We start from the raw sequence: 20163 nt of genomic DNA, 5'->3' as shown, positions 1-20163 counted from the left end.
TTAAACCAAGAGATATACAAGAACAATCCTCGAACTATACCATATTTGGAAATGAACATTTGCAGTGCCATTGAGAATATTAACACTTCTACTCTTCGTAAAATTGCTGCCAACATGGTGAAAGGTGCGAACCAGTGTTTGAATCAAAACAGGGGACAATTCGAGCATCTGCTGTAGAACAGATAACTCATTTCGTAGTAATTCAGAGTATTGATTTATGAAAACTAGATTTCCCTACTTCCCCCCTTACAGAGGCCTCATTCGATTAATTAGAGACAAAAATGAAAAACTCTTTTTTCTGCTCCATAATTTCCCAGGTACTCCAACTAAACAAACTCAAAATTAACAACCGTAAGAACATCCATACGTATGACTTGTGAGTCAATTTATGTGTTTTGCAAAAAATTGATTTCCACCTTGGTTACATCTGGCAACACTTTGTAGTTTCCAGTGTACTTCAATCGTTGCCCCCTAGTTTAAAAATATATGCATGAACAGTGTGTCATTTTGGTATTACCATTATTTGTGTATCTCTTCAGCTTCAAAAGTTCTACTATCTCAAACTCCGGGTTGAATTGTATATTGGACACCCTGTAGTAATGTATGATTGAATTCCAGATATATGAAGACCCAAAAATATGTAAATTACTGGTATGGGCTTCTAAAACTAGTACAATACACTTTGGGCCGCGGAGAACTTTGCATTTGATTCTATTTTTCACGAATCCCGAGGGGACATTTCGCGAATGTACTTGTGAGACCAGCGTAGCAACGGATAAGATCTACTTCTAGCGTTGCAAAACCCAAATCCTATTTTATTTTATTTTTATTTCAAATAAAACGCTTTTCTGGGCATTTTTATAGTTATAATGACTTCAGAATATACCTAAAAAAGTAAATCTGCTAAGTACTTTGATTTTATTAACAGCGCATGATTGTCGTCAAATTTCTATGTATAAAAAGAAGTCCTGTCTGACTGAATGATCACGCATTAGGCCAAACTGCTTAAGCTAGAAAATTTGACAGTACATTAGAGACCTGCACGGGCCGGGCTTGGGCGGGCCGACTCTGTTATTTCTTTGGACTGGGCCGGGTTTGGGTGGGCCGACACTTATTTCTTTGGGCCAGGCTGGGCTTGGGCTGGCCGACACTGATTTCTCTTGAGGTCGGGCCGGGCTGGGGCCGATCAATTGCAATTCTTTAATAATTATTGATTTTCGTTAAACGATAATTGGAATAAAGCCAAACGTTGAAGAAGTGTGTTCATGAAAAATGTTACAAGGAATGCAATAGCTATTTACATTTTGTGTTGCTTAGTTGCTCCACTTCCACTATAGAGGATTGCAGGCATTATGCGGTAAATTGAGCTCTGACCCTACCTTCACTGAACTCAAAATATAAAAAGAAGGGGTGGGAATGTCTTGTCTGTCGCTAAACAATATTGCCATCTTCACTTTATGCTAAAAATCAATAAGGTTAGATTTTTGTTACAGGGAATGGAGTTTTTGTTCTCTCGATGACAGGAAAAGTTCTAGGAGGCAATGGTACCATTCGGGAGGCAAGCGTCAGGTTGTGAACCAAAGTTTAGAAAATGTTTCTGAGGGTTCAGTCAAATTTAGTACTAAATTTTGAGAAAGATTGAGGCTCGAGCTAATTTTCTTAAAAATTTATCGGGCCGGGGTCGGGCCAAAAACTTTTAAAATTTATCGGGGCCGGGCCAGGCTTGGGCCAAGAATTTTGAAAAACTTATCGGGCCGGGCCGGGCCGGGCCGGGCTCGGGCCGAAAATCTCCAAAACTTTTCGGGCCCGGGCTGGGCCGGGCCTAGGTACGTTCGGGCTGGATTGGGCTCGGGCCGGAAAATTCGGCCCGTGCAGGTCTCTACAGTACATAGGATTTGTGACGTAAGGAACCACTAGCTAACTATGACGTGAAAGAGAATTATCATAATATATCTATATCTCGAAATTTGGTATATGCATTTTCCATTTAATATAATTATGAAGTACTTGGTTCATCTTTTCTTGATAATTCACTAAAAGAGAATACAAATTTTGAGAGTTGTTCAATCAGATGACCATTGTCCAATTAACTTGAAACTAAATACAGTGTATATATATTGTATATTGTATGTACTTATGGTCAATACAGAAATCTATAAATTAAGTTATTACAGTACAGAAATTTAGGAGTGGATTTAAAAACGCTAATTTCGTGAACTAAGGCAAAGGATTTTGCTCAATTGGAGTAAATTTACTGTTTTCTTGCAGATACAGAAACTTTAGAGATATCACAATCAATTAACTACATTTTAAGTGAAAAGTTTGAACAAATTAAGGGCAAACCGATTCTTTCGTATGTTTTAGTACTACTTGGTATATGTCTTCCCTGGAAAGTCTCTATGGATCTAAGTGTCAGAAGGCTTGCGAAGTTGTTAAAAACTACAATTTCTCTCTTACCATCAATCGTAGCACCATGAAATAAAAATACCTTATGCATGAATTTGAAAGTTTTGGAAAACATTTATATTATGATGTATATTTTTTTGAGTTCTTGCTTTGGTAGAAATTAATTATATTTTTAAATAGTACGATACGAACGTGGACCAAAAAGATGTAGTGTGTCTATATAGGCATGAAGAAGCTTTCGGGGTTACTCCAAGGAATACTTATTTGCAACGAATCTTGAGTATAATAAACACAATGATGGAGCAAGAATCTATAAAAACAATAGGACTTCGAAACTTTAGATTCAGTATTTGGAACTGATTGAAAATGCACAACTTTTCATTACTATCGAGAAAATGGGAATCTGGGAACTTTATTTGTATACAGTACGTAAAATATTAGTTATTTTTCAACTGAGAACAACAACTATGCAAGAAGTGCTCATTTGCATCTACAAACCATTTTTGAGTTACAAAATGTTATGTTAATGAACGAATTCGAACTATTTGCTAATCAATCATTTTTCGCAATTCTGAAATGGTACTTGGAAAGATATAGTCATCGATCAATCACTAATGAGATTGATGAATACGACTGCAGATCTTGTGCATGAGAGAGACATAACTCCATGTACAATTGTTCAATGGATATCTGTCATGCTAGAATGCGGAAAGGGAATGGAACCATTTCAAGAATTGACAGGTGTTTTATCATGCACAACTTATCAGCACGTGAAATTGAAGAACTTAACTATAAGAAACCAAAGTGATCTTCAGAATCTAATGATTTGGTTTAAGAATCACAACTCTTTTGGACTATATTCGTACAAATTGTTTAGCATTTCAACTTGCATAGTAAAGAACGCCAATGACGAAACAACAAATATTGGGTTGAGAAGCTTAGAAACCTTGAAGGGTAAAATATATTGTGAAGTTCATTTCTGTGCAAAAAATAAAGCTAATATTCTACTACAGGAACAACATACGTCAGTGAAATTTGAGAAGACCAAACTTACAGTTAATTCAACTATTCTCTTTCACAGAATCGTTAATCTACCCAAAACTAAAGAACAATTAAAAGAATGTTTTAAATTTGAATTGTCTACTGTTTTCCTATCAATATTTAATGGAGGTGAGTTGTACCGAAGTCAGATAAATCTCAACTAAGGAATGTCAGTGATGTTTTTGTTTCTCCTTCATCAATCATAAGTTGCAGATCAGGGATGGACAGATTGTTCTAGATGGTGGTCATTTACTACATAAAATTCTCTTGAAGAAACTTGAAACGTTTGAAGAAATACGCTACAGCGATCATTTGATGTGCACATTTGGTAACAGAATAATGAAGTCGATTCTATTAGCATTAGTAACTGGGAACACACGCAGAAAAGGTAGCTGTATTATAGACAAGAAGAGCATAAAAATAAATACTATTTCAGTAGTCACTCCTTAAAAGATGGCTACAACAAAAGTTCTTTTCTAAAGCTGCTCATCCCACATTTAGGAAATAATTTTGTTTCCATTATTTCACAAGCAACTGACGGCGCAGATATTTTGATTATACTCACAGCAATTGAAAAAGCACGAAGGAACAATGTGACAGTTGTTGGTGAAGACACGGATTTAGCTGTTTTACTTACTATAGTGAGTGGCATGAACGTTTCATTTCTTCGACCTGGAAAGACAGCTGTGAACACTATGTACCAGTAACGAGAGGACTACAATTTACTTCAAGTTGGATTTTATCCTTAAATTTCTGTAACTGTTTATAAAGAATAGTTGCATGTGCTCTAACAGAGAAGCTAAACTTCACTGCTCGGAAGGTTACAAATTTTTCTTGATTTTTTAGTAATTTTCTTGATTTTCGTGAATTATTTTAGTAACAAACTGCAAGATAAAGTCCTTGAAGGGGTTGATGTTGCTTGAAGAAAGACAATGTGGGAGAAAGTTTGAAATAAATGCTGTTGTATTATTAAATGTTTTTCTTCATAATTTTATCTTTCGGAAGGATTAGATCATTTCTTAACGTACCTAGAGGCTATATAAAATGTCAAAAATGCATTGAGAAAATACCAGTAACTTAAATTTGCAGAAAGAGCAGTATCTTTCTCACTTTTCAAGATTTTAAAGTTTGATGTAAAACAACAAAAACAAACAAATTTCTATTTCTATTCTTAACATTTCCCTAAGAATTGTACTTAAATACATATTAAAATACAAATAATGGTAAGGAAACATAGCTTTTTTAACAACCGCGTAACCCGCCATGTTTGATCGCTATTTTGAATGCCTTTTGACCCTCGGATTCGGAGAGAACTTTTTAGGGTAAGTATATATCAAGAAGTTCTAAAACATACGTAGAAACAACGTGCCCTTAATTGTACTGTAGTGTAGTTGTAGCTGCCCTATATTACACTATGTAGCTGTATAAAACACAGCTCATGTACCAAAAATAATATTTTGAATTACAGAAACGACCAAAAGAACTTAAGAAAAATATTTGAAAATGTTGACATGTACTGTTAAGATAAAAACTTTCCCTGGAAACTTTCTATATATGTTTCTGAGTGGATCGTGAAACTTCTTGTAGAAGTGTACTTCTGTATAGCAGTAATTTGCCAAAAGATTTGGAGACAAACTTCCTTATATCGCAGGAAATTTTTACAAAATATTAAAATCCCTTGCCATCTTTGTCCAGTGTTTTCACGAAATTCTTCATGAGCACAATTTCAGATGAAACGGTGGCAACAGCATACCTTTGTCAACAAGAGGTTCATGCGAGACAATTTTCACTAGAATTGAAGCTTTGTCTCGGAGGCCATTGTTTACTACATAATTACCTTGTTTTTCTTCACCCTACCGTCGTAGTGACATAAGAAACAATATATTGTGCAACGTTCGGCATTCCCAGCCGAAGCCTCAAAACTTTTGAGATCACTACAGATTTTCCTTTTCTAGTTCGAACAGCAAAAGTAGACTCATGTTCTCATAGGTTTCTTTTAACTAAACGGCATGGGTCACTGGCATAGAAGGTTTCTCGTTACCGTCATGCAAGAGAACAGTTTTAAGACTAGTTTTTGAGGAATCTGAGGCATCATTCTTCGAGAATGTGAATCAATTCAAATTGTGTATGCAGGCCATTTAAGTCATTACAATATACTATACTATCTATCATTCAAAAAAAAAATGGAAAGGACAGGCTATTGTTTATGGATTAATATATTAGTGTTTTCCTGTAGCAGTTTTTTTCTTTCATACGAGACACAAGTAGCTCTGCTTGCCCTTTGAAAGATTTAGATTTTTTAAAAGATTGTTCAATTCTGCCTGGACAATGGCTATGCTTCGACTGTGATGTAGGTGGTGTGTAATCAAGATCTTAGCGATTTGTTACTTTGTCACTATCATCTTCTGTTCCCTCTTCCAGTCTCCATTCTGCGTTGGTTTTGGAACTGGAAGAGAATCAGAATGCGTACTTCAGATTCAAAATTTGGACATGAAACTGTATGTTTTGATTTATTTGAGATTCCTGTTGCTTTCGTTATATAAAAGTTGCAATCTGGTATGTGGTCTCTAGATACCTTCCACATTTATGGTACGACAATAGCGTCAAATCAGATTTTGCCAGGGAAGTGGGGCAAGGTTGTCCAGTGACACATGAGTTTCAGATTGTTTATTAGTATACAATTTATTAAAAACCATTTGTTTCTCAAAACTCAGAGAGGGTAATTCCCCCTGCTCTTCCTAAACGACGTCTCTGTGCTACAGCGAAAAGTTCGGGAGCGTTCCATGCAACCAGCCCTTAAATATAGAGCAACGTAAACAACCCTGCCTGCCTTTAAATATGGTGCCCAACACTTACCACCATCTACATTTGATTCATAATACAACTTTTACGCCCTTTTGACGAGCGGGAAAAGAGGATGTCATTGGAACGTTTAGTCGTAAACACACCATAACATACCAGAGAAGGTTTGGTGAATTATCACACTTCCTAGAAATAGCTGAACACGAGAAACACACGAACACATGCAATTAGTGCTCTCCACATGGAAGGATTTCCACTAAATATACTGTAGGAACAAATACTACGTGATCCTACTTGCAATTAACTGACGCAAATAACTGTAACTCCACTGTACCTCCAATCAGTGGTTATCTATTTCTTCCCTTTATGCCCCTTTCATCTGAAATGTCAATAACAATAGCTCAAAGAAAAAAGGTGTGCTAATAACAGTCCAGTATCTGAAAGACGTTGAGCATGCATTGAAAGTGTAACGCAGTTTGATTTTTGATTGTTATTGAGAACACCTAGTAGATGAAAAAATCGATGTTGTCCCTTCCTAGCAGATGCACTGTAGGAAGGGCCAAAGTCGCGTGCAGGGGCTGTTTACTAAACCTCCTGTATCTGTGGAATGGTTAATGATAGAAAGATTATTGCAAAGACATTCGATTTATACGTAGTAAATAATTGATCCTGAAGTCAAATGTCGTATCTCTCACCCTTACATTTTTGCTCGTAAAATTATTTTACTTTTTAAAATTGCGTATTAAATAATTATGTTTAATATTAACGCTTTATCTTATATGTTTAGTACTAAGTATCTGAAATAAAATATTGATTTGCAACAAAATGTAAGTGCTACACATTGGCATCTGTATCAGAAATGTATGGCGGTCAACGCCGGCAACTCGACGTCATGTAACTATATGTAAGGCTGGGCGGCTGTAAACCAAGTAAATGTATTAAATAAATTTAATAATTAACATAATTATAAAAATTTATTGACTTTATGTATTTTGAGAGATTTTTGCAGCTAACGTACGAATCCCCTGTACGCAGAAACATAGAAGTTCTGATTCAGCAGAATCACTATTCTTTAGAGTTTTAAAATCAGTTAACGTTTCACTATATGCACTTTCACACACTACACTACAATGAACATAATTACACACTAATTTTGCACACATTATGTTAAGAGAAGAAATTATAATTATATCGGAAACAGACTGGGAAAGCTTGTACATACTCTGACTGTGTACCAGCCCGATTATAAAGTTAACTGAACTCACCCTAAGACAAGTCTGATCTCATTTGGCTTTCGGTGGCAACTTTAAATCTAGTGTTATTTTGGATTTTGTTCTGAACAATAATTATTTTTTTAAAAAACTTGTTTGGAGGAAGCACGATAAGCTGAAAAAGACGATCATAATATACATGTTGATTGCAATGTTATTTATTTTTCAAAATTTACTGTTTTAATGGGATATAATAATTTACCTTCTGAAATGATACTTTATATTGGAACAATAACGTAATAAGTATAACGACCTTATTTATTGGAAACTGAATTTACGTTCTGAAAATGAGAACCAACTTGAATATTATTGAAATAAAACTTGCCACACTTCACAAACTGCCAGTAAAATTGGATCATGACTACAAAATAAATTACGTAATTTAAGTGTTCAGAATTTCCCAATTTGCTCTCCATCTATCTATCTATCTATCTATCTATCTATATATATATATATATATATATATATATATATATATATATATATATATATATATATATATATATATAAGAAAGCAAAGAGCATAAAATGTAATTTAATTCCAAACATCAATGTAACAACCATCTCAGTAAATAGATCTGCAAGCTGCAAGATTTCTCCCGTTTTAGGATTAATTTTTAACTTCTCAACTGTATCTTTAATTTTAAACAGGATTCTTTCAATATTTAAGAAGTGTAGATTTAAACAGCAAGTTTTCTACTTGTTTGCATTACATCTACAAAATAAAGTTACACATAATACTCACTCTCTTCTTTCAAGAGAAATAAAGAGAGCTAAATAACGTTACCAACTTGAAAAGCTCTCCTGTGGCGGTCATCTGACTGTCTTCTATGGCAATTCTACAAGCACACAGGTGCAGTATACTTGTAACGTTTAAAACTTCTATCATTTTCAAATCGCTTAACCCTTATTTTTAAATTTAAATTCACCTCCACTAGTTATAAAAGCAGAATTTCCGCCATTAGTAATTAAGCACTCACGAAACAAGGAACTTAATTCAGCTTCCAATCTGATATAGTTTTCCACGAACTTAAAAGTTGTAACTCTCGCAATTATAACTCATATCGTAATTATAACGATTAAATTTACTCCGAAAACCACATTTAGGAAAAGCTCACAGGAAGCCACATTTAGGAAATCCGATCCACTAGTATTACCACTAGTACTATTGAAGAATTGTTGTACAATTTCGTTCTCATTAAATATTGGGTAATCTTCTTTTATTACACACATATATGCATTGCAAATATTGTAATCTCATCCTATCAATTTCCACTCGTTATTTTCATGTAAATTACTTAAGTTTAGCAACTGCCCCACTTGCTATTTCTCTCCTTTCAATCGGGGTAAATTCAATTTCCAACACTCAAACGCAATTCAACACCTAAGTCGTCTTTCATGATGATAAAAAAAAAAAAAAAAGGCTCACAACCGTGTGATGAAGACTTACTATGAGGCCAACAAGCTAAAGCTCCCCTGTTTCACTAGAAACGGCCACATTTTTTCAAAAAAGACCACATCGAAAAGTGTTTTTTTTTTCGAAAATGACTTTTTTAAATCGAAAAACTTAAAATGAACATTCTTTTTCGTAAAAGGAAAAACATTTTTGCAGAAAACGAAAATGAAATTTGTTTCAAAAATGAAAAACATTTTTTTTTTTAAGAAACGGAAAACGATAAACCTTTCGAAAAGTGAAAAATCAAAAAACGGAAAATTCTTCGTAAACAAACTGAATTCATTTCAATTGTTAGACTTGCAAACTAAACTGCATAAGTATAGAAAGTATTATAGAGTCTGTCTCTCTCACTGTCCGTCTGTCAGTCTCTCAATAGACATCAAAGCAAAAGCGGCAAGAAACAGCGAGAAACGCTTTTTTTTTTTAATGCATACAGCGTCATATGAAACATAAGTTTCATCTAATTTATTGACCATCTATTTAATCTGGAATGGTAGAAATCTATCACTTTTGGTTACAGCGTTGATCACCGTAGGTTAGAAACGGTAATAGAAAGCAATAAGCAGTTCTTTGGAATCGATTCAGAATCCAAAAAATAGATGCAGTTTCTACCCTTATGTCTCCACTAAATGCAGAAGTCTTGGAATCCACTACCACTTCCGGATTCAATATGCATTTCCATAGAGTAAAATTAGTTAACGATAGCAGAAACGGCTTTTTGAAATTGATCCAGAGCCGTAACAAGGAAAGGACATGAACGTGTCATCTGGACATCCGAAACAAACCTAGTTCATTCGATAAACATAGCAAAGATATGTTCATGCACAAAAAATTAGTTGCCCTGGACAACAGAGTAAGTCCCTGGGGCACATTAACCTTGTTAGTATAAAGAAAATCGTAGACTCGTAGTGAAATAGCTATTGCATCAACACTGTTCATTGGAAAGTCATGGTTTATAGTTAATTCTCTTCAGCATGAAACAAGCGTTCAGGAGGTGTTATGTATTTGGGCCTATAACGTACTTGAACAGGGAAAATTAGGAGAATATCGGGAAAATTCCGTCCAAAAATCCCTACTATCAACTTTGGACCCCTCTGAAGTAGTCCCGAGTAAAAGCACACAATCCAAATGTATCTCTAAACATACTATAGGGGATAAGAAATGATTGTACCAAGTTTTGTATTGATAAACGGAATAGATATAAGGGAAAAGCTTGTACAGCAATACACAATTTCCACTCATACCTATTCTACCTATACCTCTACCTCTCCAATATATATATATATTCCAGTGACTTTGGTGCACGTGGTCCCAAGTTCGATTCCCTGTAGAAAAGGATTAAAGTTTGAACGTTTTACGGTCCATTCCATTTTAAACTGTAGGTTCACGTCTCCTATAATCTCGGTTCTGAAAAGAAACGTTAAACTTCAACAAACAATCAAACGAAGAAATCGTCTAAGATCTTATTCTTCTCCTGAAAAAGAAAGTAGTAAAAACTAATACGAAAAGAAAAACAACTTGTTTGAAATTTAAATTTGCCTTTGATGAGGTTATTATAGTCAGATACTTACAAGGGAAGTACTTGAAGTGGTACGCGAGGATCTGCATGTATTATATATCGTTGGAAAGGATATGTGAAATACACCTTACATGTGAAATATCTCGTTTGAATGGGATATGTATGCGGCGTGGCGACTACTTGAAGATCAGAACAAGGCACGCTCCCAAACACCAGAAAACGTGGACAAAATAGGAAGCTATGATGTAATTGTTTTGAGACGTGGTGTGCATATATAGGTTTAAGAGGTAGCTGAATACAAATCTGACATCAAATGTTTACAAATCAAAATGGCGGATCCAACATGGAGGACACAAATGACAAAAAAAAAAACAAGCTATGATCTGAAATTCGGTATACAGAGATATTTGACATCGCTATGTATGAATCGGATACCAAAAATGTACAATTCAAAATGGCAGATCCAAGATGGCGGCACAGAATAGACATATGGGTATCGAGACGAGCCTGGGCTCCCTCTGTCTCGTCTCGATTTGAAAAATATATCGGTCTCGAATTAGAGACGAAATCAAGACTAGTCTCGGTGTCGGAACCATCCCTACTCAAGGAACTGAACATTTGTCATGCATACGGCTCAAAAGTGTACACGGCAATATGTGAAACCGGAAAGACAGTTGTGGAAGCATAATGTTGTTTTGAACTCCAACGCGCAATTTTCACTGTCATTTTTGGGATCTTCAGAAGTTACGTGCAAATAATCGCAACGTACCCTAAAGGCGCCATTCAAACGAGATGTTACAGATGTAAAGCGTACTCGGTGCGAGCTTTTCAACGATATATAACACATGCCGATCCCCGTGTATCTTTTCGAGGGCGGGGGATGGGAGTTAGTAGTAAAATAATTATTGTCTATGATTGCAATCTGTTCGTAATATAAAGCTTTCATGTGCGCTATAAAACCTGCCCTGCAATCCGTGCCTCAATTTTGGCATGATTGTATACCAAACATTCTCCCTGTTTATTGTAAAACATCACCTGCCACTACTTGCCCCGTTATGCACTATAAATATTTTTCTACTACATGTGTAAGAATCACATATGTCAGTTCTGTACATATTTTTTGCACTTTTTGTCCGCCACATTTGATCCGTCCTATTGCACGTTCAACATTGAATTCGTACTCAGCGGCCACGAAAACCTCTACCTACCCGCTTTCAGTTCTAGAGTAGAGTTTTGCATTTTGTCCGCCAGCTTGGATCCGTCATTTTGAATTGTACACTCTTGGGTGTCCGATTCATACCTAGCGACGTCGATTATTTCTTTATACCCAATTTCAGATCCATAGCTTTTTTTTTTATTTGTGTCCGCCATGTTGGATCCGTCATTTTGATTTGTAATCATTTCATAACAGATTCGTATTCAGTTACCTTTTAAACCTATATATACAACGTCTCAAAACAATTACATCATAGGTCCCTATTTCGTCCACGTTTCCTGGTGTTTCGGAGCGTGCCTTGTTCTGATCTTCAAATGGTCGCCACGCCGCCTACAGGCTCCATTCAAGCGAAATATTTCACATGTAAGGTGTACTCAGTATGACCTTTCCAACGATATTTAACACATGCAGATCCACATGTACCACTTCAAGTACTTTCCTTGTTCTGTCCTAGTGTAAATGAAACTTTCTTTTTTGAACATCATCATTTTACTGGTGTTAAATTGCCTATTTTTGAAAAAGAGGCACGATGGTTTACAGGTAGAGCGCTTACTTCTGGTGCGTGGGGTCCCTGGTTCGATTCCCGGAAAAGTAAATTTGTGGTGGGTTTTCTCAAGGTACTCCTGTTTTCTTCCATTTTCTCATTCCACCATTTTCCATTATCATTCACTTGCTTTAATAATCGTCTCCTTTAGCCTAAAGGACATAATCGTGAGAGAAATTAAACTGAAACATTTCATTTCCTATTTTTGAAAGCAGTTATATTTTTGTTGAAATACTGGGTATTTACAGAAAGCAGAAAAACAAATGGGGGTCTTAGTGAAGAGCCTTAAGAATCAGTATCAGTACATATATTCACTTTATGTTTCACATTCTGTTAAAATCAATTTATTACAGAATTGTCTTTCTATTTTGACGACCAGTTTAAATAAGGACCTTCTTTTTGGTAATTAATTATTGAAAATGCAGTAATAATCGCTATTACCTAGGTAGTACAGATATACTTCATTTGTTATTCTGTAAAATATGAATTTTACATTGTTTACCTTTCATACCCATTATTTGTAATTTATATTAACATAGTGATCGAATAAAATATTTCTGTAAAATGAAATACGATGCAGGCCCTCAATTAGGAGTGAAGTGGAAAACTCGTAGATAGCGATAGGCAATTATGAAATTTTAAGAAGAAACTTTTAGCCCCCAAACTTTATTCCTGTTCACCTTAACCCAGGGACGGATCCAGGGGGCCCCCGATCGCCCTAACAGAACAGGGAATTTTCTTATTTTATATATGTATACAGGGGTGTAGCCAGCACGTTTGTGTAGGGGGGCCGTCGTTTTTGAGGGGGGGGGCAAATACAATGTACAAAGCCAAAAAATGTGTGGCTGCTAGTGTTTTTGAGGCCTGAAAGAAAGGAATATTTTGGTTTCCTTCTGGAAGACTAAAAACACTATTTTAGCTTATTATTATTATTATTATTATTATTATTATTATTATTATTATTATTATTATTATTATTATTATTATTATTATTATTATTATTATTATTATTATCCATAAATTATATTCAAGATAGTTTTTATTATGCTTAATCAAGAAATACTGCCCGGGACCAAACGCTACACTTTTGTGCATAACTATAAAGGTAACCAAGAAAGTTCTGTCCCTTTTCGTGGAGGTCTGTGTTCAATTGGTCCTCACACTGTGAGTTGAATGCTAGTGGAGATAAGGCGAACGTCAGTTGTTGGTGTGGGTATATCCAACATACTACCTGGTTGTGGCAATTCAGATACACCGTGAACTTGCGTAAAGACAGAGGGAACATGGGACATCCACAGAGCGTCATAAGAGCATGTATGCTGAACCAGTTCAAATGGAGTTCAAACGCCGCTGTAGCGGGACAGAAGATATGGCAGGCCTTTGGTGAGGGTGTCGTGAAGACACGGACATTGCAGCGATGGTTTAACAAGTTTAAGAACGATGACGAACACCCGAAAACACCACGTGCCAGAAGACCAACACATGTACAAAGTGGAACTGGGACTACAATTCAGTATGTGGTGAAACCATTCGGCAGCACATCCATCAACTTGTGAAGCACTACAAGTTGGGTCGATGGGTCTCTCATATTTTGACTCCGGGCCAGAAGGCAACGCGACAGTCGCCTGTGTTTATTTACTGTTTCGGAGCCATCTCTGAATAGGGCGTTGACATGTGATAAAAAGTGTGTCCTATACGAAGCTCCACGGTGCCGTCATCATTGGTTAGCATCCCATGAACCGATTTCAAAACAGCAGAAACCAGCACTGTACCAGAAGAAGGTCCTTTTGTGTCTTTGGTGCATCGTGCATCGGAAACTGCTACCAGCTGGTCAGAGTATCAATGCAACTGTGTACTGTCAGCAGTTGAGCTGTGCTCAACAAAAACTCAAAACTCTGGAGCCATCACTTCTGAATTGCAAATGGGTCCTCGTTTACGGGACAACGCTAAGTCCCACATGGGTAGGATGATTCAGGACACCATTTTCCGCCTTGGATGAGAAACAATATTGCAACCACTATATTCCCCGGGTATTCCACCGTCCGATTATCACCTGTTCCATTCTTTAGACAATCACCTTAGAGGACGCCAGTTCAAATCCCTAGTAAAAGTCCAAAATGCACCTCATACTTTCTTCGTTTCACGGCCCACCAAGTTCTACCGCGATGGATTGCATGGCCTTCCAGGACGTTTTCAGAAGGTCGTCGATGCTGATGGGGACTATTTCTGATCTTCCAGGTTAGGTGACATATCGATGTTCGAAGGTGGTGGGTGAAAAAGCAACAAAACTTTTCTTGGTTATTTTTATACTTTAATTTAAGACCTTGTATACAGAACCTATCTACACAAGATTGATTTTCTTTGAAATTTCACTTAATTTCTTTATGGTTTCCTCACAAAAATATTTATTTTATTATTCGTGACTAAAACAAAACATAATTATTTTATTACACTGAGTAGAAATAAAAGAGAGCGAATGAAATCCAAATTGAATAAAAGCATTGTTTCTCACCAAATTTTCCATCCTCTATGTCTTTTAAAACACTTGTTAAAGCATATAAAATATACTGTACTTACAAATCAGTTTAGTACCTTTGTATGGCTGTATTTGTAGTACCTTGTTAAAACGTTTGTCTTCAAACTGTCAAATATATATCGCAGTAAATTGTGTAATCTGCTGTCACAAAAAAGTACCGTATCCTATTTTTCGATCGGTATAAGGAAGAGATACTATACTATTTTTCGATCGGTATGGAAAAACAATATTTCTCCATACTATTTTACCATAAATTATTGATTGTCAAGAAACTTTGTTACTTTTAAATGAATGAAGCGAGATAATTTTACTATGATGTTTAAAAGCTGGTCATTTTTTGGGGGGGCAGGAAACCATTTGGGGGGCCTGGCCCCGATGGGCCCCACCTTGGCTACACCCCTGTATGTATATATATTCTTATCTTATTTTATATATATACAGTATGCGGCAAAACAAACAGTACTGAAATCATATCGTTGACATTTATTTGTTTATTTTTTGTATAACGTAATGAAACATAAGAAATGTCAAAAGGATGTCAACTAATTGTTATTCAACACAAATTGTACATTTAAGAGGAATCGAGCCTGTACATCACGTGTTCAAAATGTTGACCATTACGTCTAATATTCTTCATAGCCGTTCTGTAGGTCGATGAACATGTTAGAGAACACGACTTGCTGACACAACAGAACAAATGATCGAATCTTATCTCTTAACTCCAGTACAGTGGTAGGGTATTATCTATTCGGAAAAATGCTTCTTTTAGTATACCCCACATGGAGGCATCTCCACTCATCTCCTGCAGTGAGATGCTGGCCTACACCATATGAGCGGAAATAGTGCTCTAAAATAAACACCTTCTCCTCTGTTGTGAGTAAATTGTCTCCAAGTGCATACTCCGCTAGTCCATACACTGCTAAGCAAACGATGTGGCGCTCACAGCTCATACCACATTGCGCCCGGGTGCCATTTGCACACGAATTTCAGTACTGTTTATTTTGCCACATATTGTATATATATATATATATATATATATATATATATATATATAACCCATCCCAGAGTTTGGAGCTCTTAAAAGTAGCTCTAAGTAGCAGTATTACAACCTACTGCCCCCTCCCCCCAGAAGTCCGTCCTGGATCTGCCCCTGCCTTAACCTGTATCTGCTCCTTATCTTTGAAGCTGGGCGCAAGTCACATACGATGTCATGTTGTATATGGCCCATTGCATGAGTTTTTTAAATGCATTATTCTCTTTATAGACGATTATGAACAGTAGACGTTTACTAAACGATAGTAGAAAATAAATGAAATTTTTCGAGGCCGAAGGAGATAGATAATCAATGAAACTGAATGGTTATGAAATAATTGGTGGAATGAGAATATGGGAGAATACAGTACAACCCCAAACGAGACCCTTGCACCAAAGGTGAGCTAGTAGGCAGCTGTGCCTTTTACGTTAAAAAAATATAACTTTTCCAGAAAACACTACATTAATAGTTATAATATTTCGCTGGGTTTCATTCAGTCTGTATGATTCAATTTCTTAACTTGTCTTTCTCTGGCGTTAAAAACCAAATTACGATTTAAAATGATTATTCTACATTTGCAAGGAAATGTCCTATATTTTTTGTTGTTTCTTTATTCCGAAAAGAATAAATAAATAAAATGAAACTTCATACAATATTCAATTTCTTATATTGTTCTATCAGCAGTAAGAGAAAAAGAAACTATTGAAATAACAATTTACAATTTGTTATTTCAGCCAAACAGAAGAAAGAAATGTTGTTTTTGTGTGACTCGTTCCTTTCAAAAGGGGAATGGATAAGATTTCTAAATTAAGACGAAGTTGGAAACATTTGCAAAAGTGCATCTACAAAATGGAAAACTTGGACAGAAAACAATAGAAGGCGTTTCTAATTTATTCACACGGTCACCAATACTATTTGGCAAATTTTGGCTCTGACACAGACAATACAAGTCTTTAGAAGTTTCCTAAGTACATTGTTGTCTGATTTACAAAATTACCTCACTATGTTCATAAGAACGTCTGAAGTAATGGAATTTGAAATTTTGTTTGTCGAGCCAAACACATAACACTTTGTTGTCTCCTTTGCCTTTTTCCTAGTCTTGGTATCGATGTTTCTACCCCTGTATAGAATTTCTTATTATATTTGGACTGAGTAAACTCCTGCTTTCCCCTCTCCAATCCAGGCACGCCATTTCAATTCTACTCGGAGGAGGGAGAAAGGCTCTACAATATAAGGAGATGCTCATGTTTTTATTAGTATTATATCACCATCTGAGATTGAACACCGCGTAAGTAACATTTCACCAATTTTACAGGAGAGACAAAAAACTGTTTAAAATGTAACTTGAGCCTCAGTATAAGCAGTATTACTTAGAGGGAATAACAGAGCCATCTGTCGTAATATAGGTGTACTACTCAACCAGATTGTGTGCCATCCTCTACTGACTCTAATGATATCAAAAACTTAAATTACCCAAAATTGGAGATACGTGGTGTTGAATTTCAGATGACGATATTATTCATTAAAATGCATATATATCTCAAACTCACGGAGGGTAATTCCCGCACTGCTAAAGGTGAAAATGACGCCAAGGCTCGAACTTTTTTTTTTTTTTTTTTTTTTTAGTAACACTTCAAAGGGTTTACGTAAAAGATATAGATTAGATTATGCGAACAGGTTCAGTTATTTACCACCAAAGCAAGCCTACGGCAGTTTGTAAACCCATTTTCTTTCAAAATTTCATCATTTTAGAAATTATGCTAAGCATAAATATCGGAAGTCATTTTGAACGGTTATTTCCTAGTATCTGTTTATCGACAGTGTCCTAAGAATACCTCTATCTCCTTCATTAGCCACCTATTCTAACTGGAAACCTACCATTTCCGGTTTTAACGTTGAATACCATAAGGCAGATCACAGCAATAGATAACGAGAAGCGGTTTTTTTAAAAATAGATTCAGTGTCACAAGAACATGTTTCATCTCCCTCTGGTAAAACCGGAATTAGAATTTTCGGTTTTAATATTGGTTTCTGTAAAGCAGAAACAGTAGGAAACAGCTGGAAATAGTCTGTGATATGAATTCAGCGTCCCACGAATAGATTCCATCTTCACTTTTATTCCTCTGAATAACAGTATAAATATACATTTCCGGTTTTAATATTGATTGCCCTAGAACAAAATCTATATAAGATACAGCAAGAAATGCTTTCTGATAAGAATTTAGCGTCTGAGGGAAAAAAAAACGACCTTATCCCGCTATTAAAACCAGAAGTGATAGACGTACTAGATCCTTGGATCTTCGTACTTTGGAAGTCTAGCGTCGTTTCACAGTGAGAAACGAACCACACTTGTTTAAATTTTCAATGAAATGAGATGAAATTCTAGTTCTGCATTCCAGGTTATGTCCTGTCGGCTAAAGGAAACAAATGATTAATGAAAGTGGAAAGTTGTGAAAGAAAATCTTTCAGTTTAACGTCCCACGATTATGCCATTTAGATTGAGGGAGATGATGACTGTGGCAAATGAATGATGATGGAATAATTGGTGGAATGAAATATGGGAAGAAAAGAGAGTACCCCGAGAAAACCCACGGACACGATGTTGTCCACCACGAACTTACATGGCCGGAGATCGAACCAGAGACTCCACACACTAGAGGTAAGCGCTCCATCACTCAGCCATCGTGCTGCCCTAAAAGTTGTGAAAGAATTGGTTAAATTAGAATATGGGAGGAAACGGGAGAAAGCCGAGAAAACCCACGATCACGATGTTGTTCACCGTTATCTCACATGCATGACATTGAGCCAGGGCCTCCTCGCACCAGAGGTGAGCCACTGAGCCAGTGGCGTATTTGCGCTTTTGTTTCGGGAGGAGCTTTGCTAACTTTCGGGGGAGGCGTTGCCTGAAAATGTGAGAATTCTGCAAGATATTTCATATACTTTACTATAGTAAGATTTCGGAAGGGGGGGCTTAAGCCCGGAAGCCCCCTAAATACTCCACTGCGACTGAGCCAATACTCCCTTGTTTAAAAATTATATCAACGCGATATTATGCTAATAATTATGAAAACTAATTTCAAAAGATTCACATGCATACAAAGAAGCACTGTATACGTTTCTACACGTAACTAGTGATAATTATTTTGTTTCCTTATAAATTTAATGTTCTTTTTTCTTTCCTTTATAGGTTGGGCCATAGCACCAGACGAACGAGACTGGAAATACCGCTTGTCTATTTATTACACGAAGCCCCAAGATTCTGGAGTGTTCACGTGTTCCTCACCTCGGGGACTCACAAACAGCATCACCATCCAGGTTAGAGGTAGGCCTACGAGGTTCAAAAACAAAAGGGAAAATATAAAAAAAAATAGCTTCCTAGAGTATTAATTTCTGTCTGTTGTTAGTGAAGTAAAAATAAGTAACATAGAACCGTCTATCTCCCATTGTTTATCACCCATTGTCTCGGCTGTTTCTACAAGACTGTGTTCGCCTTTCTTAGCTTAGAAGTAATGTCTCACAATATCCAACATTTCACGGTGATTGGCAGCTCAAAGAAGGTAACTGATGCCTTTTGTTTTCGTGAACGCAGACGTTGCTTTCCCGCAAACGTCTCTCTTCTAAATAACAAGCTGAAGTTTAGTTGCTTTTTTTTATTATTTGGTTTGTAATTACACAAAAACCAGAGGTAGTTAGCAAACCTTTGTGAAAGCCGAAACAAAAGAAAAAAATGTTTATACAAACTTTCAGGGAAAACAAGGAGGTTACGTTAAAAATACTGAAAAACCAACCTGGTTATTTGTTCCTGGAAACAATAAATCAATGTAATGTTAAGACAACAACAGTTGAAGAATGACGTAATTACGTTCTCAGTTCCAACGCATTGTTGCGTTAAATGGCTAGAGCAGTTCTTATTTTATGTATTTGTTATCGAGTTTTACGTCTCATACTTTGCTCTTTAGGCTAAAATACAAGAGATCAATTGTCACGTCACAGTAGTATCATATCATTTGCCCTCCAATTATAAGTGCACATCTAAATCCAATATATTAACCATTAACCATGTAAGAACCACTGTTCGATCTTATTTACATAAGTTGAATAAAAAGTAGCGGCAACGAGTTCTCAAGTCAGAGGGCTGTGCCTTAGCACTACAAGAGTTCCGTAGCTGATAAGAGAATGCGAGACTAAAGTCTTTCCATCCTTAGAACAAAGTAGATGTAAACAAAGCGAAATCCATTACTTCGCTGCTCACATGTGCTTCGGCAGCGAGAGACGTGAACAGCAAGATCGTCTGCTTAGTTACTATCGTCGCATAATTTCCAAAGTATAAGGCCACAGT

General features: G+C 36.2%; 1 protein-coding gene across 1 annotated transcript in view; it reads left to right on the top strand.

Moving 5' to 3' along the window:
- The window catches only part of hig (locomotion-related protein hikaru genki), a 484097-nt gene that overhangs the window by 415469 nt on the left and 48465 nt on the right, over window positions 1-20163 (top strand). The window contains exon 6 of the mRNA XM_081765381.1: window positions 19012-19146. Coding sequence (XP_081621507.1) covers window positions 19012-19146 — 135 coding nt within the window. The remainder of the gene's footprint in view (window positions 1-19011; window positions 19147-20163) is intronic.

This window comes from Thermobia domestica, chromosome 7, assembly GCF_964235325.1.
Source record: "Thermobia domestica chromosome 7, izTheDome1.hap1.1, whole genome shotgun sequence".
Taxonomy (NCBI): domain Eukaryota; kingdom Metazoa; phylum Arthropoda; class Insecta; order Zygentoma; family Lepismatidae; genus Thermobia; species Thermobia domestica.
Note: the sequence above shows the minus strand (reverse complement) of the source record. Positions and strands in the feature narration are given on the sequence as shown.